Source organism: Ranitomeya imitator, chromosome 1, assembly GCF_032444005.1.
Source record: "Ranitomeya imitator isolate aRanImi1 chromosome 1, aRanImi1.pri, whole genome shotgun sequence".
NCBI classification, from domain to species: Eukaryota; Metazoa; Chordata; class Amphibia; order Anura; family Dendrobatidae; genus Ranitomeya; species Ranitomeya imitator.
In genome coordinates this window covers 125,023,338-125,048,973 of record NC_091282.1, presented here as the reverse complement: position 1 = coordinate 125,048,973, position 25,636 = coordinate 125,023,338, and the positions used below count along the sequence as shown (strand labels likewise).

Below are 25,636 nucleotides of genomic sequence, written 5' to 3'. Positions count from 1 at the left end.
CTTCCGCTCAGAAATCACACTGAGGTGGTAAGCCAGGATTCAGGGGCCCCCATCTTACCTACCGTCGGTATTCTCACATTGCATCCAGCTTCAGGGCTACCGTACTAACACGAGCCACATATCATGGGTTTGTGAGCGACGTGGCTCCCGATCCACAAGTTTGGGGACCCCTGCCTTAGAGTGAACCAGTGCTGCTCTGACACTGGTCTCTGGATTCAGCCGCTTCCGGAGCCCCTGAAATTCTCTGATGCTGCAGAGATCGCACGTACTGTTTCTTTATCCACTTCTCAACATGTCTTTTCACTTCTTTATGGAACGTTTTCAGGAAGTGAAATCGCATCTGCGGCTTCTCCGGGGTGTATAATCCTGAGTGCCCCTTACATTCTCGGCCCGCTTTCCCCTGCAAGCAGGGACACAAGGACAGCAAGGACTGAGCACTGTGGGTGGTCCTGATCGGCTTGGCAAAATCCTGCTATACTGCAATGGCACAGACAGCTAATTGGTTTGATAGGACTAGGTACCTTCTGTCTGGCTATTAGCATCCCATGATTTAATTGTGAGGGCTTTACTATGGCAAAATGGATTCTATTACATATATATGTAGGTATGTGTATAAACTGTTAATACACATGTCCAACTGCTCAATGCTTCAGGACTTTTTGCACAACTTGCTGTTCTTCAATGGCAAAATTCTCAACAGTTGTTTGATCCATGAATTGCCCAATACATTTCAGGGTTCAATTAGAATTGGTATTAAACAGTTCTCCTCTGCACGCTGTTCACATTTTGACATCATGAGACCAAGACGACATCTAACAATTGATCAACAGTACCACACAATTGTAAGGCTTCAAGCAGGAAGCTTGAAAACCTATGGGATCAATGGGTCGCAATGTAGAGGTTCGTAGCTCTGTACCCCAGAACCTTAGTGACCTGTGGAACATCAGTAAGCGTGCCATGCCTCAGCAGATGCTCTGTACCCCAGAACTTTAGTGACCTGAGGACCATCCTTCAGTAAGAGTGCCATGCCTCAGCAGACGCTCTGCCACGTAGTATATAACACTGCCACTTAGTATATAACACTACCACGTAGTATATAACCCTGCCACGTGGTGCCGCTTATTACAGTAATGAATATGCGGCTCCACCCCTATGGGAGGTGGAGCCGCATATTCATGACTGTAATCGGCGGCACCATGTGACCGCTCATACAGGAGAAGGTGTGGCGAGGACAGGACGCTGCGAGGGAGCCGGGTGAGTATTTTAGTAACAGCGGGGGGTGCACAGGGGGTGGTAGGGGTTTGGCGACAGGGATCTTTATTTTAAACACGAGGACAAGAAAAAAAAAAAAAAGGATTTTTCATATCTTCTTTGCAGCGAACGCTGCTGGAGAGAAGATATGAATGGCCGCTTCAGCACCACGTGGGGGGGACAGCGCTTACAGTAGCGCTGTCTCCTGCACGGCACACGGACTGCACACGGACAGCGTGTTTTACACAGACCCATTGACTTTAATGGGTCCGTGTAATCTGTACGCTCCCACGAACACTGATATGTCTCCGTGTTTTGCACACGGACACACGGTCCGTGAAAACACGCTGACATGTGCAGTGACACATTGCTTTCAATGTGTCTGCGTGAGTCAGTGTCTACGGTATGTGAGGAAACTGTCACCTCACGTACCGGAGCCACTAACGTGTGAAACCGGCCTAACACAGGCCTCACAGTATATAACACAGCGTTATATACGTTATAATACGTTGCCAGCGATGCATTGCGAAATTACCCAGATGACTTAGCGGTCTCACTAAGTCATCATCTCGCAAGACCGCAATGCAAGGCCCGGAGCATCCCGATAAGCGGGAAAGGTGCCAGAAGGTGAGTATATAATGATTTTTTATTTTTTTTCTTATTTTTAACATTAGATCTTTTTACTATTGATGCTGCCATAGGCAGCATAAATAGTAAAAAGTTGGTCACACAGGGTTAATAGCAGCGTTAACGGACTGTGTTACACCGTTGCATAATGCGGTGTAACACAGCCATAAACCCTGTGTGAGCGCTGACTGGAGGGGGCACTGATCGAGAGTAGGAATGGGCGAATTCGCGGCCAGACTGTGCCCGTCGCCTGGCGGCCGTGATCAATCAGCGACGCAGGATTTCCGTGAGACAAACAGACGGAAGTGCCCCTTAGACGATTATATACATATATAGATTTATTATGCATTGCTTGTATAGCGTGGGCAGCACGGTGGCTCAGTGGTTAGCACTGCAGCCTTGCAGCACTGGGGTCCTGGGTTCCAATCCCACCAAGGACAACATCTGCAAGGAGTTTGTATGTTCTCCCCATGTTTGTGTGGGTTTCCTCCCATATTCCAAAGACATACTGATAGGTAGATTGTGAGCCCCATCGGGGACAGTGATGATAATGTGTGCAACCTGTAAAGCGCTGCGGAATATGTTAGCGCTATATAAAAATAAAGATTATTATTATATTCTACACCGCTTTACAGTCATTATCGGCACTGTCGCCATTGGGGCTCACAATCTAAATTCCCTATCAGTATGTCTTTGGAATGTGGGAGGGAACCGGAGAACCCGGAGGAAACCCACGCAAACATACAAACTCCATGCAGATGTCGTCCTTGGTGGGGTTTGAACCCAGGACCCCAGAGCTGCAATGCTAACCACTGTCACCGCGCTGCTTTATATAAAATGATATAATGTGTGACCATGTAAGTATCTGATCTGATTCAAACAAAGCGAGCAAAAGTTTAGGTTCTGTCGCACTACCAGACAGGAACTGTTCCCAAGAAACGATTCCCAAAGTACATTAAGCCAGCTGCACTCTGCTCCTTGTAAGGCCCCTCTGGGATTCCGGATGAGCCCTGAAACAATTCTCAGATTCTCAATAAACTTCCTTGTGGATTTGTCTGTTTTGTTCTGAGGGGTAAACAGTTGTTCAATTAAGAATTATTCAGAGTTTCCGCATGGGTTCTATAAAAAGGGTTGCAGGGATGGGAACATTGTACACAAGTTGATCACTGATACAGAGAAATCTTGAGTGGAATCAATGGTTTTATGTTATGTTTGGTAAAATAAGTGCATCTTCTGGGAAAAAAGCACGCAACTGGCAAATGTAAGTACTGTTAATGGCAAGTTGGCAACCATTCTGGAAAAGGTGAGAAGGAACAAAAAAAGGGCACTGTAGTGACTGTAGCTGGACAGTGGGCACTGGTCATAGACCCAGTAGAACACAGCAGGGGCCGTGTCTCAGCCTGATGAGCATTGAGAACAAAAACTTTTGGCTCTGTTGAATTGTATATACACGACCCTTCTTTCTCCCGGTACACAGCATTTCCGTAGTGCTGGATTTACCCCCTCAAATAATTTATTTGCCAGGCCATATGAGTTATGGAACAGCATAGTCGACAATTATTTCATATAACAACGTATGGCAAAAAACCCTCTCTTTCCTCTCTTCTCTTTCCCTGTCTGTCTAGACCAGGCGTCAGCAGCCTGCGGCACTCCAGCTGTAGTAATACTATAACTCCCTATATAAACACCCGGATGACAGGCTTTGGCAGGCAGGGCATGATGGGAGCTGTAGTTCCACAGCAACTGGTGTGCTGCAAGTTGCCGATTCCTGTTTTATGTATAGATATTATAAGTTAGAGAAGAAATTAAACTGATTCTTTAAAGGTGGTGTTGGGTTATTGTAATCTCCTCTTCTAAACAAGTTCATAATAGGTTGTTCTGTTAGTGGGATCCCTTGTGATCAGCTGTGATTTGTGGGAAAACCTGTTAGCAAGTGCTAAAACTAAATGCTACTAAAGGGGTACTCAGGAGAGATTAACATTTTTTGGAGGGTTCCTGCCCTCATAAACCATAAAGATGAGATGACCAGTGTAGTTGTATTATCTTTAGAATACTTGTATTTCTGTGTGACAGGAGCTGCTCCTCACTGCTCCCCCTGCCGTCTGGGACAATATTTTGCACAGCAGAGTGCAGGTCCCACTGTGAGTAACAGCTAGACAAGAGGGGTACGGCCACGCCCCTTCATCAGGGGGCAGCCTGCTGCTACTAAAAGCTGTGATTAGGCCACGCCCCCTCTTCTCAGTCTGGAGCTGCACATTGCTGTTTGACATATTGTCCCAGTCAGGAGGGGGGAGCAGTGAGGAGCAGCCACTGTCACATGGAATTACAATATTCTAGAGATAATAGAACTGCACTGGGTATCTCATCTTTATAGATTGAGGACATGGACCTTGTAAAAATTTTTAAAAGTTCTTTGGAGTACCCCTTTAAATTAGAATCTTTGACAAGCACATCTGACTGATTTTTATTCATTCCCCCACCCACGTAGAGGGGCTTTAATGGCTAGTTTTCACTGTATGATTTGCAGCCTAAAACTATCGCTGTTTGACTATATGTTAATAGTCTGTTTGGACAGGCCGATCCAGATGACTGTTCACAAATGATCACTAGTAAATTATGCATAGACCGTTCTTGTTCTCAGCAGCAAGTGTTTACACAGGACTCTGAGCTGCTGAGAACAAGGAGTTTAAGCAAACTGTAAGATCACTGTAACCTTTGAACGAGTTGTTTTCTCGTTTGTTGGGTGATCGTCAGCCTGCTTACACTGTGATGCGGGAATGTAAGTGATCCCTATGTCAGAACTGTGGATCTATAAGCAATATAGACTGACAAGTTTTATTATTTGTAGAAAACCTTTTTCTATACTTTGCTGGTAAACTTGTGTGAGATGTGGATATCACAGAAAAACATGGAAATAATGAGCTTTGTCTTTTCCCTCTCTCTATATATTTTCTTTATCTTAAGGTACCGTACACTAAACGATTTACCAATGATCACGACCAGCGATACGACCTGGCCGTGATCGTTGGTAAGTCGTTGTGTGGTCGCTGGAGAGCTGTCACACAGACAGCTCTCCAGCGACCAATGATGCCGAAGTCCCCGGGTAACCAGGGTAAACATCGGGTTACTAAGCGCAGGGCCGCACTTAGTAACCCGATGTTTACCCTGGTTACCATTGTAAATGTAAAAAAAAAACAACAGTACATACTCACATTCCGTTGTCTGTCACGTACCCCGGTGTCAGCTTCCCGCACTCACTGTGTCAGCGCCGGCCGCCGTAAAGCAGAGCACAGCGGTGACGTCACCGCTGTGCTTTACGGCCGGCGCTCACAGTCAGTGCGGGAAGCTGAAGGCGGGGGACGTGACAGACAACGGAATGTGAGTATGTACTTTTTTTTTTTTTTACTTTTACAATGGCAACCAGGGTAAATATCGGGTTACTAAGCGCGGCCCTGCGCTTAGTAACCCGATATTTACCCTGGTTACCAGTGAACACATCGCTGGATCGGCGTCACACATGCCAATTGAGCGATGTCAGCGGGTGATCAGCGACCAAAAAAAAGGTCCTGATCATTCCCAGCGACCAATGATCTCCCAGCAGGGTCCTGATCGTTGGTCGCTGTCACAGAGAACGATTTCGTTAACGATATCGTTGCTACGTCACAAAAAGCAACGATATCGTTAAAGAAATCGTTATGTGTGATGGTACCTTTACAGCAGCTCTTGTAAAATTTACAATACAAAGTAGTCGTCTGCTTCCCAGAACTGGTGCCAGTGCACTAACCATGATGGGTGTATTCCTTGTTCACCTTCTGTATATCTGTGTATAAGCGTCCATTTACACTGCAGTTTTAAACTACCACTGACTGACAACATGTTTGCCAGTTAGCTGTCATTTAATAGTCTGGTTACAGCGGCAGATGTGCACAGAGCGATCCGCTCTGCACCGTTCAGCGTGCATAGCCTGCAGTTATTCTCGGCAGCTCATACACAGAACAAAACATCATTTCACCTGATGGATGAACATTTTGCTTGTTTGGATTTTCATCAGCCTGCAAAATTTAGCAAAAACTTGCTGACAGATTCCCTATGAGAACGAAGGATCCTTCTAGCTGACACACCACCATTGTTTAAAACGAAATTGTCCGTCTTTGATTTTCTTTCTTTTTTTTGCCCCAAATTGGACAAGAGTCATATTAAAGGAAAGTTGTTCATCTATAATCAATCTTTTGTTGTACGATTATTCCCAGAAAGATCGCTCATTTGGCTCATGGTGTGGTTGAACAGCTATAATGGGCGGTATGGCTGATATGTGTATGGTGCGTATGGCTGTCACACCATTGTGACTGTGCGTTAAATGATCGTTTCACCCACAACATACATTAGACTAATGTGTACGATGTCCTTAAGCTAAGGTCACGTGAATGTATTTTGGGTCTGCGTGTTTTTCTATAAGCACACGCATTATTTCCAATCATTGTGATGCGGACTGACAGTGTGTATGGAAAAAGGGAAAAAAAATTCTAAGTAGGTGTTAATAGTTTAATTAATTTTTAAAATTATATTTGCCGATAGATTTCAATGGGTTATACAAAAAAAAAATGATACTGGTATCATCCATGTGATTTCTGTTATAACGGATTCATGACAGAGATGATATAGGAAATTGTATCAGGTATAGATGAGGGGATCGATCCTCAGGAGTCCGATCCGTTGTCCAGGTCAATGGTACCTAGCGGCTAGACAGGAGGCCTGTGAGCCTCTTACCTTACAGTGACCCGACTTGTCTTTTGATTTGGTCATGGCTGGCACAACGTCATCTGTGTGAAATCTAATCAAATGTCTTGTTCTGCAAGACCGACCGATTGATGATCTCTCCTGGGGATAGGGCCTCAACATCAGATCGGTGATGGTCCAACACCCCCCACCCTCACCGATCAGCTCTTATCGGCACTATCCGCACACATTACAGAGCCAGGACAGCCCAGTCCGATCACTTTGTAGTTGTCTTTTTCGGATGCTGAACCTAAGCGTCTACTTCTTCAATAAGACCTATGAAAAAAGCCACATCTGGAGTAATGTCAGGATCCCTCAAAAAATATCAAGAAACACTGTGGATCTATTACTTGTCCCTGTTACTGCAAAAAAATCAAAGCAAAAAACCCATCTTAGAAGCTGTAAGTTGTCTGTGGAACCCCGCCTTACACAAGAGCTGTAGATGAGTGACTGTTGGCATGGGCCCAGGAGAGCGGCCTCCAGCATTTTCCACAGAAGTTGCCTGTAATTACCAGCTGCCATTCAGCGGTAATGAGCGAGATCGGGTCAGTTAACCCCTTAGAAGCCACAGTCAAAATTTTGCACAGTACCTGAAGGTGCAAACAAAAAGACTCCCACCTGCGGTACCTGTGTCAAGCTTGTGGAGAATTATGGGTTCCTGCTGCGTCCTGAGAAAAGTCCCAGGGCTGCGTTCCCTAAACCTCTATTAAGCCACAGTCTACAAGGTCTCGAGTTACAGTATATCTGGTCCTGTCTGGAAGTGACATGTAATATAAAGGGGTTGCCCACCCTAGGGCCATTGGAAAGTTATTTAGTAGTGGACTACCCCTTTAACTGCTTGTTTTGTACGCAAAAGAAAGTATATATAATATGTATCTGTGTATTTGTTTTACAGATAGCCTGTGCCATGAAACCCTGCTACATCTAACAATGAGATGGGGGTTAATAGAGCTGTCACATTACCTCCTGCGTCTTCCCGGTGGAGCTTCCGCATTAAGACGCGTGAATAAAGAAGGGGAGACCCCTGTAGAGGTTGCTGTACGTCACGGTCACACCGAATTGGCCCAACTTTTAAAGAAGTAAGTAGCTCAGCCGAGCCCTTTGGCACCTTTTCTATTCTTGAGAATAGGCCGGAGTCCATCCTTGTCCATTGACTTAAATGCGAGTGATGTGACAATCCGATGTCGATCTCTGGTTGACAGTCGTATATCCGCCTAATGCATGTAATTCATGTAGCAGATCCCCCTCTGCTCAGGAAACTTTATGAGCAGCGTAGAGAAGTTTCCCCATTATTGCCCTTTTATTAAATGGATGCTACATAACTTTACTAGGGCCTATTACTGCCCTCATTGGCCATGTACCATACATGGAAAAGTCACCGCAGGAGCCAGTGATTGGCTGTAGAGGTCAGGTGATTAAAGGATGGAATGTCATGATTGTAGGACAGGTGCTGAAGTGGTACCGGATTCAACGACTAATTTATTTTTTTAATATTCTTAATTCTAGGGGACCATTTTATAAAATCCCTGAAAATGCTGCTAACCCCATGCATGATGGCCTACAGGAGACTGATTTTTAGGATGCCTGTTGTACCTGAAATAAATATTGGCATGTAACAAATGCAGAATAAATCTTCAGAGTATGATTTTTCTTTATTGATTGTAAAAGAATAAATGTTCACAATAATTAAGTATGGATATTGCCTCTTCAGAGAGGAATTTTCATATTTAATTTCCCAGAGGAGGGTTGCATGGCTTATAAGGCTCCTTACACTGGCATGCCAGGCACGTCACTCTCCACAAGGAGAATTGTAAAACCTTCGACCATTATAATTTAGTGCTGTCACTTGATCGCATCCCATAGTGAAGGTTCCATTGATGGATCATTTATCATGAAATAACCTTGTTATTGCCTGAATCAGACAACAAGTCTTACTAGATCCGTGGCTCCCCACTAGGTCCTGCTCACTCGAATGTCATGGACCTTGATGCCCTAAGATCCATGATGGATGTGTTTGGGAATCTTGGAAATGCTGCACTTTTGCTCCTATCCCCAGACGTGGCCATGGAGCGCCAGTGTAAGTGTTAGGCTGTAAAATGTCCATCTGCCGTGTGTGGGATGTGCACATTGTTATATGCTCTCCTGTAATCTTCCACAAGCTACAATTATGGTATGACATCATGTCTCCTGCATGCCCGTAAGGCTCTATTACAGGGAATGGCTCTGTCCTTTATTAATCTTAATACCATGAAAACTCACTTGTTGACTGGTTATGTCCGGTGGAGAAATGTTTTGCAGTACTGTATATTTCTGTAGGGGTCTGTTCACATTAGAGGCTGTCACAGATCTGGATGACCAATAAAACAAACAACATATTACAGCATACATGGTGGACATTAGGACAGAAACCTAATAGACCTAATTGTGGTCATTGGAGCTTGTCGAGTGCCACCGGTGTCCGTCATAAGACTGAGCCGTCATTTTCGTAGTTATGCTTTTATGATTGAGCAGAACAACAGAAATAAAGAATGCAAATGTTCACAAAGCCTTAGCCCTTAATCATTTCTAAAGGCCCCATACACCTTAGCTGCGGGCCGAACAGCTTTCTCTACGGAATCCCACATACGAGGACTGCTCGGCCAAACATTCCTGTGTTCTCGTAGAGAGCCTCTGCCAGACTCTTCTGGTGGCAGCTTATCTTCTGGAGAACGAAAGGGTCCTTGATTGGAAGTCCAATGCGCCGATCCGGTTGAGTCTTGCGACCACCCCCCAAAGCATCACTGTGTTGGCCGAATCTGGTAGGTTCAGCCGACTTCAGTCTAATGTGTATGTGGACTAAAGTAATTTTTAAAAGCCGTAAACAGCTGTTATCTGAAATATAGATATGTTTTTAGAAAAGTCTACATGACCCTATCGCCAATATAACCTGTCTAATGCAGAAAGACCTCTGATTGTCCTAGACTGTTTATGCAGTCGGCACATTTTTGTTTGTAAAACTTTGTCCAGGACTTTTCTGTTTTGCTTCCAAACATCTCTGCATTTGTTATGTATGTGTAGCCGAGTCTGCAGAGCATGTTTCATCCAGGCCAGAAAGTTGAGTAAAATTCCTTTCCGCAGAGCCTGTGTCGTTCCTGTCGGGGATGTTGCCATTAGCATGACTCGAGCATGTCCCTGACTACTTGTACATTTTGTTATGAAAGCCCTTCTTGTTTATAACTTCTTAAACAATGCAGAGCTCCCTCGAGGCACTGTCTGTTTTTACCAGTCACAGTCATACAGATCTGCTGCCTTCCAGTCAGTAGGAGTGATCCTGTGAGCCATGGAGGTAGTGCCGTCTAATCCCAATGGCATTACCCGAGGATAATGAGCAGTGTTTATCTGATTAGACGAGATCAGAGCACATTCACCGGGCGGGCACGCAGACCGCCTCCATTCTCTCTCGTAGCTGCTGGTGGACACACTGGATGCAGAATAGAAGACGACTTATGACTGCGGCCGGGGCTTTGTGTATGTCTATTAATATAATCCCATTACCTCCAGTTTTCAGGAGCTTCCGCCACTTGACTTCTGTACAGCAGCAATCAATCCGGATTCTTTTTTACGGTTCTGTTGGTCCACTGGCGTGCTGACATTAACTCGGCGTCAGACTTCTGGATGCTCTCTGGAGTCGGACATCAAACTCTTCAGAAAATGTTTGTGTGATACCAACTTTTTTGACAAGGTGAGATTTGTTGTGACATGCTTTGCCTGTTTATTTTTTAATTTATCCATTTGCTATTTTTCTTTTTTTTTTTTCTGAACCTTTTTAACTCCTTTATAATTACTGTATGTCTTATTTGAAGCTTCGCTTTTCCAAATGCCCGATAGCGGGTGCAGAAAGCGACTTTAGAAAATATATCGTAAAATAAAAAGTGGAACTGTTGTATTGTAGCCTGGGAAATAGAGTTTATCCGCTTGGGTACAACTAAAATTTCACAAATTGGGAACTTCAAATATGTTGTGACATTGCCCTGCTGATGAAATCAGTGTTGGTGTTTTATTTTCCGCTTTCTATAAGCCATCCTAATAGGTTATAATATTATGTTTTTAAAATTGTTCCTGCTGATCTTTCGGATCATAAAATTAAATTTTAAGAATTTAACTTTATATAATGTAAACTTTGTTTTTTGTGTGTACCAAAAAAAACAACAAAAAACTCTACATAGAATGTGTTTTCTGCACATGTCAGGACTGTATCTTCAGTGTTAAGAGGTTTTCCAGGGGTGCGATTAGAGTCTAAGATGCTTTAAGACCTAATACTGGTGACCTGTTGACGTATATATGTCAGTTTACTTGCCTGATATTCAACGCATTAAATTATATACACTTTCAGCAGGGCACAAGCTTGATCCTCGAGATATACATGTGGTTTCTTTGTGGTTGTAGTCATGGTTTTAAAATACTATACCAAAAACGTGTGCGTTTTTATTTTTTAGGCATCAGCAATTGGTATACTAGAGGTCAGCAGATTTTCAGGGGAAAGTTCAGTCCACGGTTATGTAGCTCTTACAGAGAGTTCACCGGTTTGTGGGTTGTTCTTCCTTGATCTCATCATGAATGAGCTTAAAGGGAGCGTGTCGGAAGATTCATGCTGCCATAACCGTGTGAAACGCTGTGATTTCCCAGAGTAATCATACTTTGTAAAAGAGTTGACTGTGGAGAAAAGCCCATCGGGCAGTTCCCTTTTCCCTGCCGGTCTCTGCTCGATGGGCTGGTCTTTCTCTACATGCAAAAAGATAGAGACCTATCCGCCAAGTGTGCCAGGCGGGGCGAAGCTTGAGGGTAGCCGTCCAGCAGACTCTTCTCCCCGTCTTCAACTTTTCTTCAGTTTACTTTGAAGACTTTGAAGTTGAAGCATTTCACCGAAAAATGTAGCACTTTGTAATGGGGAAGCCCACCAGTATTAGGTTCAGCAGCGGGAGAGCTTCGTGTATGTGTCTGCACATGATCATACATGAAAAATGGATCCCATTAAGGCCTAGGTTTGAACTTGTTCCATATAGCACCATATTATGGATAATTTCCTATGAATGCTCATTCAGTATAATAGTACAGTGTCAATCGACCTTTAGGCCTCATCCACACATCCGTATCTTTGATCAATATTTCATCAGTATTTTGCATGTTAAAACCAGGAGGGGAATTAGAGAAAAACTCTAATTAAAACATTGACACCTGTTCTGTATTTTGGAGGCTCTCCTGGTTTTTGTATACGAATACTGCTGCAAAAACTGTGTGAATGAGGCATTAGGCTAAGTGTGCGCCGCCTTTGTGCACTAGGTCCACAGTATACGTCTGTAGTACCATTCCTATACGCCCCATTCACTAGACTGAGGCCAACAGTTTGCACTTTGGTCTGCAATCTGGCAGGTATATGTCTTTATACTATTTGTTTTACTCTACAGGAAAGCACTTTCCTATATAAAGAGCCCCTGTAAGAAAATAATGTAGACCATGCAGTATGTTTTCTGTAATATGGTGGATGGATGCCTGGGCATCCATCCTGACTGTGGCCACTGTCGATTGTAATTCTCATGAGTGCATGAGCCTGCGAGTTGGCACAGACGCAGTGTGTTCCCAGCCTAATTCCCGCTTACTTACCATAGTGTAGAGGATTAAGGTGGTACTTATAAAATAATTTCACCCAGTGCCATATAGATGCAATGTGCAGTCTCCATTGTCTTCTACGAGGGAATCCGCACACGTAGGACATGCACTTCATATCAGAATAATGATCCCATAACTCAATGGCTGGAATAAACAGGTCAGATCATTGTGCACCCTTCCTCCCCAATACTTTCATGCTATCGTTTCCTTCCTGGAAGAATGACCATCATCTGCTGTTTTTTATTTGATTGTATTATATTCTTCTTGTATTTTCCCTTATTATGATATCTGAGATGGAGGAGGTATCGTCTAATCCTCCACAACAAATTACTCTCTACTCAGAGTTTACAGTGTAAGTTTCCTACCATACACATCCACATCATATTATAATACAAAGTGTTAGGAACAGAACACATTATAATGACAGTGGTTCTAGGTTACAATACCCAAAGCATAAACGGCAATATACCCTCGCCAAGTTGTAAACATCCAAGAAAGAATAATCAATCCACCAAAAAATAGAAAAGTAAATATTTTTGTTATTCTTCAATGTAAAAAGGCACAATTATAACAGACATCTATGTCAAGGACAGAGTCTCGATCAAGGAGAAAAGATTGAGACTCTGTCCTTGACATAGGTGTCTTCAATGTAAAAAGGCACAATTATATCAGACACCTATGTCAAGGACAGAGTCTCAATCTTTTCTCCTTGATCGAGACTCTGTCCTTGACATAGATGTCTGTTATAATTGTGCCTTTTTACATTGAAGAGTAACACAATTTAATTTTCTATTTTCTTATTTTTATTGAGAAGCCCACACAAAACGCGCGTCGGGGTGGCGTGTGCTGCACCATAGGCAGTAATGGGTAAGAGCAATACTTATATATGACTAGTGTGATAACTGTCAGTGCTATATACATAATGACAGAAATTAGAGATTTATGGTCTTTGCTGATGTGATCACATTGGTCTTTGGAAGATATTACTGCACTGTCACCTTACAATTGATATGAATTTGTTTATTGAGCTCCTACTTAGTATGCTGCTCTTTTGGTGTTGTACTCTTATTGTACCTGTTTCTCCTTGATTGAGACTCTGTCCTTAACATAGACATAATAATAGATGTCTATCTAGTAATGTAATAGATAAACCATTATTTCTTATTTTTAGTGACTCTATAGCGACAGGGTCTGTTCCGCAGGACTGGCGCATAGCAAATGTGGTGCCAATATTCAAAAAGGGCTCTAAAAGTGAACCTGGAAATTATAGGCCAGTAAGTCTAACCTCTATTGTTGGTAAAATATTTGAAGGGTTTCTGAGGGATGTTATTCTGGATTATCTCAATGAGAATAACTGTTTAACTCCATATCAGCATGGGTTTATGAGAAATCGCTCCTGTCAAACCAATCTAATCAGTTTTTATGAAGAGGTAAGCTATAGACTGGACCACGGTGAGTCATTGGACGTGGTATATCTCGATTTTTCCAAAGCGTTTGATACCGTGCCGCACAAGAGGTTGGTACACAAAATGAGAATGCTTGGTCTGGGGGAAAATGTGTGTAAATGGGTTAGTAACTGGCTTAGTGATAGAAAGCAGAGGGTGGTTATAAATGGTATATTCTCTAACTGGGTCGCTGTGACCAGTGGGGTACCGCAGGGGTCAGTATTGGGACCTGTTCTCTTCAACATATTCATTAATGATCTGGTAGAAGGTTTACACAGTAAAATATCGATATTTGCAGATGATACAAAACTATGTAAAGCAGTTAATACAAGAGAAGATAGTATTCTGCTACAGATGGATCTGGATAAGTTGGAAACTTGGGCTGAAAGGTGGCAGATGAGGTTTAACAATGATAAATGTAAGGTTATACACATGGGAAGAGGGAATCAATATCACCATTACACACTGAACGGGAAACCACTGGGTAAATCTGACAGGGAGAAGGACTTGGGGATCCTAGTTAATGATAAACTTACCTGGAGCAGCCAGTGCCAGGCAGCAGCTGCCAAGGCAAACAGGATCATGGGGTGCATTAAAAGAGGTCTGGATACACATGATGAGAGCATTATACTGCCTCTGTACAAATCCCTAGTTAGACCGCACATGGAGTACTGTGTCCAGTTTTGGGCACCGGTGCTCAGGAAGGATATAATGGAACTAGAGAGAGTACAAAGGAGGGCAACAAAATTAATAAAGGGGATGGGAGAACTACAATACCCAGATAGATTAGCGAAATTAGGATTATTTAGTCTAGAAAAAAGACGACTGAGGGGCGATCTAATAACCATGTATAAGTATATAAGGGGACAATACAAATATCTCGCTGAGGATCTGTTTATACCAAGGAAGGTGACGGGCACAAGGGGGCATTCTTTGCGTCTGGAGGAGAGAAGGTTTTTCCACCAACATAGAAGAGGATTCTTTACTGTTAGGGCAGTGAGAATCTGGAATTGCTTGCCTGAGGAGGTGGTGATGGCGAACTCAGTCGAGGGGTTCAAGAGAGGCCTGGATGTCTTCCTGGAGCAGAACAATATTGTATCATACAATTATTAGGTTCTGTAGAAGGACGTAGATCTGGGTATTTATTATGATGGAATATAGGCTGAACTGGATGGACAAATGTCTTTTTTCGGCCTTACTAACTATGTTACTATGTTACTATGTCTGTTACAATTGTGCCTTTTTACATTGAAGAATAATAAAATTATTGAATTTTCTATTTTTGGGGGTATTGATTACTCTATTCTTTCTTGGATGTTTACAACATCCACATTATAAGTCCAGTTTCCAGGATAAGTTTTCAGAAATCGGTGCGATTTTGCCTCAGTTTCAGAAACCTGCAGTAAAAAAAAATGTGTGAACCCACTATAAACACATTGTTTTCCCACAGTTTCATTATGCAAGAAATTTGTTTTGTTTGGAAATCATCTGTGTGCTGTGCTGTGAATGGCAGATATCACAGTAGCCAGTTTCCTCCTCTCAGTTCAAAGTGAATTAATAATAATAATAATAATAATAATAATAATAATCTTTATTTATATAGCGCCAACATATTCCGCTAAGCTTTACAGTTAAACAGTTTCAAACACAACAGACATAAGTAACAACGTTAACAATACAATAATTAAAGCGAAATAAGATGACCCTGCTCGTGAGAGCTTACAATCTACAATGAGGTGGGGGAGATACAAAGTACAGGTGTGTATTTACAATGATGTATTTACAATGATGGTCCAGCCATCTTCAGGGGGTGGGGAAAGGTCCAGCCATTTTCAGGGGGTGGGGGATAGATGGAAATACAGAATGGACTACACAGACACAAACATAAAATGCCTTTGATTACTGAATGTGATAGGCTGCTCTGCTCTGAACAAATGTGTTTTGAGCGAGCGCCTAAAACTATGCAAATTGTGGATGGTCCTAATATCTTGGGGTAGAGCATTCCAGAGGATTGGCGCAGCACAGGAGAAGTCGGGAGTGGGAGGTACGGATTAGGGCAGAGGTTAGTCGAAAGTCATTTGCAGAGCGCAGCGGTCGGCTAGGCCGATAGACAGAAATGAGGGAGGAGATGTATGGGGGTGCCGCACTGTGGAGAGCTTTCTGGGTGAGAACAAGTACTTTGAATTGTATCCTGTAATGAATGGGCAGCCAGTGTAATGACTGGCGAAGAGCGGACGCGTGCGAGTAACGATTAGCCAGATGGACAACCCTGGCTGCTGCATTAAGGATGGACTGGAGAGGGGAAAGTCAAGTGAGGGGGAGGCGAATTTATAGAGCGTTACAGTAGTCCAGGCGGGAATGGATCAAGGCGACAGTGAGGGTTTTTGTTGTCTCCATAGTGAGAAAAGGGCGGATTCTAGAGATGTTCTTTAGGTTGTATGTGGCATGAGCGGGCAAGAGATTGTATATGGGAGGTGAAGGAGAGATCGGAGTCAAACAGAACACCCAGACAGTGCGCCTGCTGCCGGGGCGTTATTATGGTGCCACCCATGGAGGGAGAAATGTCAGATTTAGGGAGGTTAGTAGATGGCGGGAGCTGTTGTGAATTCTGTGGTCGAGCTCCCTCCTGTGGTCACAAGTGGTACTTCGGCTGATTCTGTCTATGGGCTTCCGTTGGTGGATGTGAGTGGTACTGCGGCTTCTGAGTTTCCTTCCTCAGGTGATGAGGTTAAGTCGTTAGGTGCTGCTCTATTTAACTCCACCTAGTGCTTTGATCCTGGCCTCCAGTCAATGTTCTAGTATTGGTCTTTGCTTCCTCCTGGATCGTTCCTGTGGCCTGTCTGCCCAGCATAAGCTAAGTTCTGCTGGTGTTACTTTTGTTTGCTATATTTTCTGTCCAGCTTCCTATTTTGGTTTTTCTTGCTTGCTGGAAGCTCTGAGATGCAGAGGGAGCACCTCCGTACCGTTAGTCGGTGCGGAGGGTCTTTTTGCCCCTCTGCGTGGTTGTTTGTAGGTTTTTGTGTTGACCGCAAAGCTATCTTTCCTATCCTCGGTCTATTCAGTAAGTCGGGCCTCCCTTTGCTAAATCTATTTCATCTGTGTTTGTATTGTCATCTTAACTCACAGTCATTATATGTGGGGGGCTGCCTTTTCCTTTGGGGAATTTCTCTGAGGCAAGGTAGGCTTATTTTTCTTTTTTCAGGGCTAGCTAGTTTCTCAGGCTGTGCCGAGTTGCATAGGGAGCGTTAGGCGCAATCCACGGCTACCTCTAGTGTGGTGTGATAGGTTTAGGGATTGCGGTCAGCAGAGTTCCCACGTCTCAGAGCTCGTCCTATGTTTTTTGATTATTGTCAGGTCACTTTGTGTGCTCTGAACTGCAAGGTCCATTGTGGTTCTGAATTACCTATTCATAACAGGGAGCAGAAGAAGTTCAGTTTTGGAGAGGTTGAGTTTCAGATAGAGAGCAGACATGATGTTGGAGACTACGGACAGACAGTCAGTGGCGTTCTGTAGTACAGCGGGGGTAAGGTCAGGGGATGATGTGTATAGTTGTGTGTCATCAACATAAAGATGGTACTGAAAGCTAAACCTGCTGATGGTCTGTTCAATTGGTGCCGTGTAGAGAGAGAAGAGAAGGGGGCCAAGGACTGAGCCCTGAGGTACCCCGACAGTGAGAGGAGGAGGAGATGAAGTGGAACCAGAGAACAGAATACTGAAGGAGCGGTCAGAAAGATAGGAGGAGAACCAGGAGAGAGCAGTGTCCTTAATGCCTAGTGACTGGAGCCTAGAGAGTAGGAGAGGGTGGTCAACAGTGTCGAAAGCTGCAGAAAGGTCAAGAAGAATGAGCAGAGAGTGGTCACCATTACGTTTTGCTGTCAGAAGGTCGTTGGTCACTTTGATGAGTGCAGTTTCTGTCAAATGTAGGGGACGGAACCCGGACTGTGAAGGGTTTGGGAGGGAGTGAGTGGAGAGGTAACGGGTAAGGCGGGAGTATATCAGGTGTTCCAAGAGTTTAGAGATCGAGGGGAGATTGGAGACTGGTCTGTAGTTGTTTGTGCAGGATGGGTCGAGGGTGGGTTTTTTGAGTAATGGAGTAATGATAGAGTGTTTGAAGGAGGAGGGGAAAATGCCAGAGGAGAGGGAGAGATTAAAGATCGTAGTTAGGTGAGTTGTGACGACTGGAGAGAGAGACTGGAGGAGATGTGAGGGAATGGGGTCGGTGGTGCATGTAGTCGGACGAGAAGAGGAGAGGAGCCTGGAGACTTCTTCTTCTGTGATGGGATCTAATGTGGAGAGTGAGCTAGGGGAAATGCAGGGAGGGATGGGAGTCACTGAACTTGGTGATTGGGAGCGGATTTCCTGACGGATATTGTCTATTTTCTCTATAAAGTGGGAGGCCAGGTCATCGGCACAAATGTCTGTGATAGGGGCTTGTGCTTTTGGCCTGAGGAGGGAGTGAAAGGTGTCAAAAAGTTTCTTGAGGTTGTTGGATAGTGAGGAGATTAGGGTGGTGAAGTAGGTCTGTTTGGCGAGGTGAAGGGCAGAGTTATAGGTCCTTAACATAAATTTGAAGTGTATGAAATGTTCTGGTGTGTGTGTTTTCCTCCATAAGCATTCAGCACACCTAGAGCATCGCTGGAGAATTGCAAACTAACAGAGCCTGCAGAGGGCAAAACTGATGGCAATGCAGGATACAAGTCATATAATGGTCAGTAGTAGTAGTATTTCTCATGTACACAGACAGGACAATTTACAGTGGCTTGCGAAAGTATTCATCCACTCCCACGGCTTTTTACCTATTTTGTTATATTAGAACCTGTGTTTAAATATTTTTGTAATCTGATATGTATGTGACAAGTTAGCACTAAATAGTCTAAGTTGAAGTGAGAAATATATAGGCATAAATTAAATTTATGGGATCAAATAACTTAAAGTTTGGCATATGTAATCACCCCTTTGCTATGGAGCCCCTAAAAATTTCTGGTGCAAACAATTATCTTCAAAAGTCACCTGCACCCTTAACCTCTTCCTTAATTAGACACCTGTTCCAACGCTGCGGAGAGAATCCCTCCCCGCCTCCGTACTGTGCAGCCAGGGCTCACCGTAATCATATACATTAAGGCTATGTGCACACGTAGAAAGCTCCTTTGCGGATTTTTCCGCAGCGGATTTGATAAATCCGCAGTGCAAAACCGCTGCAGTTGTTGCTGCGGATTTATCGCGGTTTCTATTGCGGATTCCGCTGTGGTTTTACATCTGCAGTTTTCTATTGAGCAGGTGTAAAAATGCTGCGGATTCCGCACAAAGAATTGACATGCTGCGGAAAATAAAACGCTGCGTTTCCGTGTGTTTTTTTCCGCAGCATGTACACTGCGGATTTCGTTTCCCATAGGTTTACATTGTACTGTATGTACTGTAAACTCATGGGAAACTGCTGCGGATCCGCAGCTGCGGAAACGCTGCAGAACCGCAGCAAAATCCGCAATGTGTGCACATACCCTAATATGCCTTGGAGATCGCAGTCATACAGATCAACAGTTGTGGACCGCTATCTGTCTACACTCAACCTGAAGCCAGGGAAGGCCGTGTGCGATAACAGTGGAAACTTGGTGGCGGCCCTGCAGCGGGCCAACCTTACACACGTGCCATGCATGGCTCGCATCCTCAGCCTGATGGTACAGCAATTCCTCCGCCACTGTCCCAGCCTGGATGTGCTGCTGCAGAAACCACTGTCGTTGTGAACTTGTGTGCTGACTTCCACCATTCCTCGTCATTGAGCCGAGATCTAAATCTGCGCATGCGCCATTTTTAAGAGTCTCACTGCTGGGAAATCAATTGGCGGAGCGGGGACTCGTACCTCACTGCCGACATTTTGTTGAAGCCCAAGGCCCGTAGCCTCGCACCCCCTCCTTCCAGCCCTGAGCATCGGCCCTCCTGCTTCTGCCGCTGGCTTCCTGCAGCAGCGACCCCACCTTCTGTATAAATAGTAACTGCTATGGGACGATCGCAGGTTCATGTCGTTTTTTGAGGAATTAAAAAATAAATAAAAATTGTGTAAAAATAGTAAATTTTCTAAAATAAAGAAATAAGTATTAGCAGTGAAATCCCTTGTGATTTTGGTTGTCCATTTTGGTCCTGCAGTGATCTTTCATATGCAGGCGTCTCCAATCACCCGGCTCATGGAGGATGACGCATGTGTGGCTCGTGACCACTGAGGACAGGTATTGGAGTAATGGTTGTCGTTACTGCGCGACTGACGGATTCTCCTGCTGTATAATACTAATCTTTTAGAACATTCCCTACTCTTTCATGTTGTTTTCAGAGGAAACCTAATCCTGAGGAGGAGCGCAGTGCGCGGTGTCTGAGCCAGTAGCTGCTTCCGGTGATTTCCTATTCATTCTTGTACCTTTTTGCTGTGTTTTAGATTGTGAGCCCCATGCACCCCTGGAATTACAAGAAACAGAGATCAGTTGATGGATCGACTACGGAAAGAGGTAGCGTATAGTTTATATCACTTCTATTTCTGTGTTATCTTTAAATCATTGCATCTTCAGATCTTTTCGAAAAGTCATAAAATGTCAATGTTGTGTCATGTGACTCATATAATGTGACCTCCTGCCAGCTGTGTTTAGGGGTCTAAAGTGCTGGAATCTATAATAAAGGATACATTCCAGAATGCAGGGACCACATGCACTTGCTTTCTGTGCTTGGATGGGTTTTTGCACTTAATTCTTCAATAAATGATTGTATTATGGGATTTTCGCTTTGACAGTGGATTTTTTCTCTCTCTACGTTTATGTTGTGTTTTAAACACTTTTTCACATTGAGGGGTACCGTATATCTTAGGCTGCATTCCCACAATGAATATTTGCTGATTTTGTGATGTTGCAAATTTTCTGCTGCATTTCAGCACCTACAGTGGCATGTAAGAGTTTGGGCACCCCTACGCAATATTACTGTTAATGTGGGCTAAAGTTAAAGATAACAACACATTTCTTTTGTGTTTTAGGCAAAGCAATATCTATCTTATATACAGTATTTTCATCTTTTATACTGGATTTAAAAAATTCCAAAAAGGAAAATGGGCTGATGCAAAAGTTTGGGTACCCTTCATGGCTAATACCTAGCAGCCCCTTTTCCTAGTATCACCGCTTGTAAATGCTTTTTGTAGCCAGCCAAGAGTCTCTCAGTCCATGTTTGAGGGACTTTCATCCTTTCTTCCTTGCAATATTCTTCCATTTCTGTCTGATTCCTGGGTCGTCTTGCACGCACTGCTATTTTGAGGTCTAGCCACAGATTTTCAATGATTATCAGACTTTTAAAATTTTAAAATGTAAAAGATGACGAATATATATATATATATATATATATATATATATATATATATATATATATATATATATATATATATATATATATATATATTATGTACCTAAAATACAAAGGAAATGTGACATCTCTCACTTTAGCACTTTTATAGATCATTTCATCTTCAACTTGCTGTACTGTTCACAATAACAGTAATTTTGACCAGGGGTGCTCAAACTTTTACATGCTGCTAAATTAGGTTACTTGCATTTTTTCATTATACTTTTGAATGCGTGTTTTTATTTTGCTTTTGATGATGTGGTTTTCGTCTCTTACTCGTGTGTCATGTTTTAAATAAAGCTGCTTTCATTTTGATACTTTCTAGAATTTGGCAGTAATAAAACTTTGTTGACACAGTCATGTATGAATTAAATGCATTTTTACTGTATTTCCGCAACGAAAATGCGCTGAAAACGCATGAGACAGTTGGGTCAGAGAGTCATACGATTTTCTTATACATAGAGAAAATGAAAAAAAAAAATCCCCACTTTCTCCATTCTGCTACTGTGTAAAAATTGGACCACGCTCGGATGTCATCAGAGTGCAGTCTGACATATATTTTTTTTCATTTACCCATTGACTTTGCATTTATGACATCAAAATTGGACACGGCTTCAATATTTTCCACTGATCTCTCGCTCCAATGAAAAAAATCGGACACGTGAATGGCTCCAGAGACCATCACTGGTACGAATGCTAGCCATGCAAATCACAGATGGCATTCGTGCCCAAAAACTGAAGGTCTGCATTGGCCCGTAAATGTGTACCTGCAAGAGAAATCATCATGATGTGGATTGTAACCACGCACTGTAGATCACTTTACGCTGCATTTTTTTTGTGCAGTGAAAATAAGCAGTGTCAAAAACTCCCCAAAAACGAATCTTGGGAACTTAACCATAGAATGATTATTACAGTCCCTACTTGTCGCGTTCTTACTGTCGCAGTAGTTAATGAGGAGTTATGAATGGGAATGATTCATGTGGTTTGTGTTGGCAGGCCATAGAGGAGCGGGCACTTCTCCGGAGCACACAGTGCCTACCGTTATCCCACATGGAGTAGGCCGCCATAGCCCCGGGCATCCACTCATCGGTGGACAGATTCTGAGAATATGTGAAATGACTTTTGTGCAGATCTATTGTATGTTGTTGCCGGCTTCATTCCCGGCTACAATGGGCGTCTTATCTTCCGTCTCTGTGGTGATCCTTTAATGCAATATTTTGTATAATCCGGAGGCCTGATTAAATTATGTTGTGGTTGTCTAATAGCTTTGGGTTAAGCCACAATAAGGGCTTATTATTCGGCGATTTTATTGTTTTCTATTGAAATCTATGAATGTTGTAAATGTCCAAGAAGACAGTCTAATTCTTCTGTGGGAAGTGTAAACAGCAGTGGCTAATAGACCCATTCATTGATATGTCGTAGCCTGCAATCCTCCCCGGCAGTCTGGAGGAATTATCCTGCATGAGGAATGCAAAAATGATTTTACCGTGCGTCCTAATCCAGAGTCATCACACCGGGTGGTCCCTGTTGCTGTATGAAGAGATGCCAAACACCCCAATTTTAGCGCTTTTTACTTGTCATGTTGGTGCAGCTTTTAGGTGCGGTGCAATGCGAGCGCTGGGAGTCTGAAGAGCATTCATGGTCTGTGGCTCTCCCCTCTCCTACTGCTAATCCACAACTTTCTCCCTCATACTGTGCACAGGGAGAATGGTGTCGGTCAGTAGCTGGAGGATCAAGCCACAAGTTGCCAAGCTGTGAGTTGTCTCCCATCGAGTACATCTGGGACGTTCTTGTTCGCCAGCAGTGGATCTTGATGATTTACAGTACGTGCAGTCAGTGTAGCAGAACATTCCTCCAACAGTTCTCATACTCCATACCGAATACTATATCGAGATGTTTTGAAAAATGTACAGTACAGACCAAAAGTTTGGACACACCTTCTCATTTAAAGATTTTTCGGTATTTTCATGGCTGTGAAAATTGTACATTCACACTGAAGGCATCAAAACTATGAATTAACACATGTGGAATTATATACTTAACAAAAAAGTGTGAAACAACTGAAAATATATCTTATATTCTAGGTTGTTCAAAGTAGCCACCTTTTGCTTTGATGACTGCTTTGCACACTCTTGGCATTCTCTTGATGAGCTTCAAGAGGTAGTCACCGGAAATGGTCTTCCAACAATCTTGAATGAGAACCCAGAGATGCTTAGCACTTGTTGGCCCTTTTGCCTTCACTCTGCGGTCCAGCTCACCCCAAACCATCTCGATTGGGTTCAGGTCTGGTGACTGTGGAGGCCAGGTCATCTGGCGCAGCACCCCATCACTCTCCTTTTTGGTCAAATAGCCCTTACACAGCCTGGAGGTGTGTTTGGGGTCATTGTCCTGTTGAAAAATAAATGATGGTCCAACTAAATGCAAACCGGATGGAATAGCATGCCGCTGCAAGATGCTGTGGTAGCCATGCTGGTTCAGTATGCCTTCAATTTTGAAAAAATCCCCAACAGTGTCACTAGCATAGCACCCCCACACCATCACACCTCCTCCTCCATGCTTCACGGTGGGAACCAGGCATGTAGAGTCCATCCATTCACCTTTTCTGCGTCGCACACGACAGTTGGAACCAAAGATCTCAAATTTGGACTCATCAGACCAAAGCACAGATTTCCACTGGTCTAATATCCATTTCTTGTGTTCTTTAGCCCAAACAAGTCTCTTCTGCTTTTTGTCTGTCCTTAGCAGTGGTTTCCTAGAAGCTATTTTACCATGAAGGCCTGCTGCACAAAGTCTCCTCGTAAGCTACTTTCACACTTCCATCGGTACGGGCCCGTCGCAATGCATCGGACCGACGGACGTTGTGAACATACTGCACGACGTGGGCAGCGGATGCAGTTTTTCAACGCATCCGCTGCCCATTCTGCAGTCTGGGGAGGAAGGGGCGGAGTTTCAGCCACGCATGCGCGGTCGAAAATGGCGGATGTGACGCACAAAAAAAAGTTACATGGAACTTTTTTTGTGCCGACGGTCTGCCAAAACACAACGCATCCGTCGGACGTGTGGCCATACGTTGCAATGCGTCGATAATGCAAGTCTATGGAGAAAAAAAACGCATCCTGCGGGCAACTTTGCAGGATGCGTTTTTTCTCCAAAACGACGCATTGTGACGGCCGTCAGAAGACGGAAGTGTGAAAGTAGCCTTAACAGTTGTTGTAGAGATGTGTCTGCTGCTAGAACTCTACGTGGCATTGACCTGGTCTCTAATCTAAGCTGCTGTTAACCTGCGATTTCTGAGGCTGGTGACTCGGATAAACTTATCCTCAGAAGCAGAGGTGACTCTTGGTCTTCCTTTCCTGGGGCGGTCCTCATGTGAGCCAGTTTCTTTGTAGCCCTTGATGGTTTTGCAACTGCACTTGGAGACACTTTCAAAGTTTTCCCAATTTTTCGGACTGACTGACCTTCATTTCTTAAAGTAATGATGGCCACTCGTTTTTCCTTACTTAGCTGCTTTTTTCTTGCCATAATACAAATTCTAACAGTCTATTCAGTAGGACTATCAGCTGTGTATCCACCAGACTTCTGCACAACACAACTGATGGTCCCAACCCCATTTATAAGGCAACAAATCCCACTTATTAAACCTGACAGGGCACCCCTGTGAAGTGAAACCATTCCCTGTGACTACCTCTTGAAGCTCATCAAGAGAATGCCAAGAGTGTGCAAAGCAGTCATCAAAGCAAAAGGTGGCTACTTTGAAGAACCTAGAATATAAGACATAATTTCAGTTGTTTCACACTTTTTTGTTAAGTATATAATTCCACATGTGTTAATTCATAGTTTTGATGCCTTCAGTGTGAATGTACAATTTTCATAGTCCTGAAAATACAGAAAAATCTTTAAATGAGAAGGTGTGTCCAAACGTTTGGTTTGTACAGTAGTTTTTATTTTTTTTTCCCTTTATTGGCATATCATAATCGTATCTATCCATCCTGTGATTTCCAGAGCTCCACCACTTTCCTTCTTGGTGTTGTAATTCCAATTTTGAGGAGTGTAAATTTTTATGAAATTTGTATTAACGTAGTTGGTACAGTCTTGTCTACGGGAAACATGCAGTTCATACAGATGTGCTCAAAAGTTTACATACCCCGGCAGAATTATTTTTGCTTTCTTGGCTTTTTTTCAGAGAATAGGTTTGATAACACCAAAACTTTTTCTCCACTCATGGTTAACTGTTGGGTGAAACCATTTATTGTCAATCTACTGTGTTTTCTCTTTTTAAATCATAATGACAACCCAAAACATCCAAATGACCCTGATCAAAAGATCACATACCCCATTTCTTAATACCGTATATTTCCCCCTCTAACGTCAATGACAGCTTGAAGTCTTTTGTGGTAGTTCTGGATGAGGTTCTTTATTTTTTCAGATGGTAAAGCTGCCCACTCTTCTTAGTAAAAAGCCTCCAGTTCCTGTAAATTCCTGGGCTGTCTAGCATGAACTGTGCACTTGAGATGATCTCCCCA

The 25,636-nt window shown here is 43.4% G+C and overlaps 1 protein-coding gene across 3 annotated transcripts in view; it reads left to right on the top strand.

Annotated features, from left to right (window-relative positions):
- ARHGEF28 (Rho guanine nucleotide exchange factor 28) overlaps positions 1-25,636 on the top strand; it is a 262,171-nt gene that overhangs the window by 121,545 nt on the left and 114,990 nt on the right. For all 3 annotated transcript variants that reach the window (XM_069750483.1, XM_069750470.1, XM_069750475.1), the window contains exons 5-7: positions 7,550-7,733; positions 10,195-10,375; positions 20,170-20,239. In XM_069750483.1, coding sequence (XP_069606584.1) covers positions 7,550-7,733; positions 10,195-10,375; positions 20,170-20,239 — 435 coding nt within the window. The remainder of the gene's footprint in view (positions 1-7,549; positions 7,734-10,194; positions 10,376-20,169; positions 20,240-25,636) is intronic.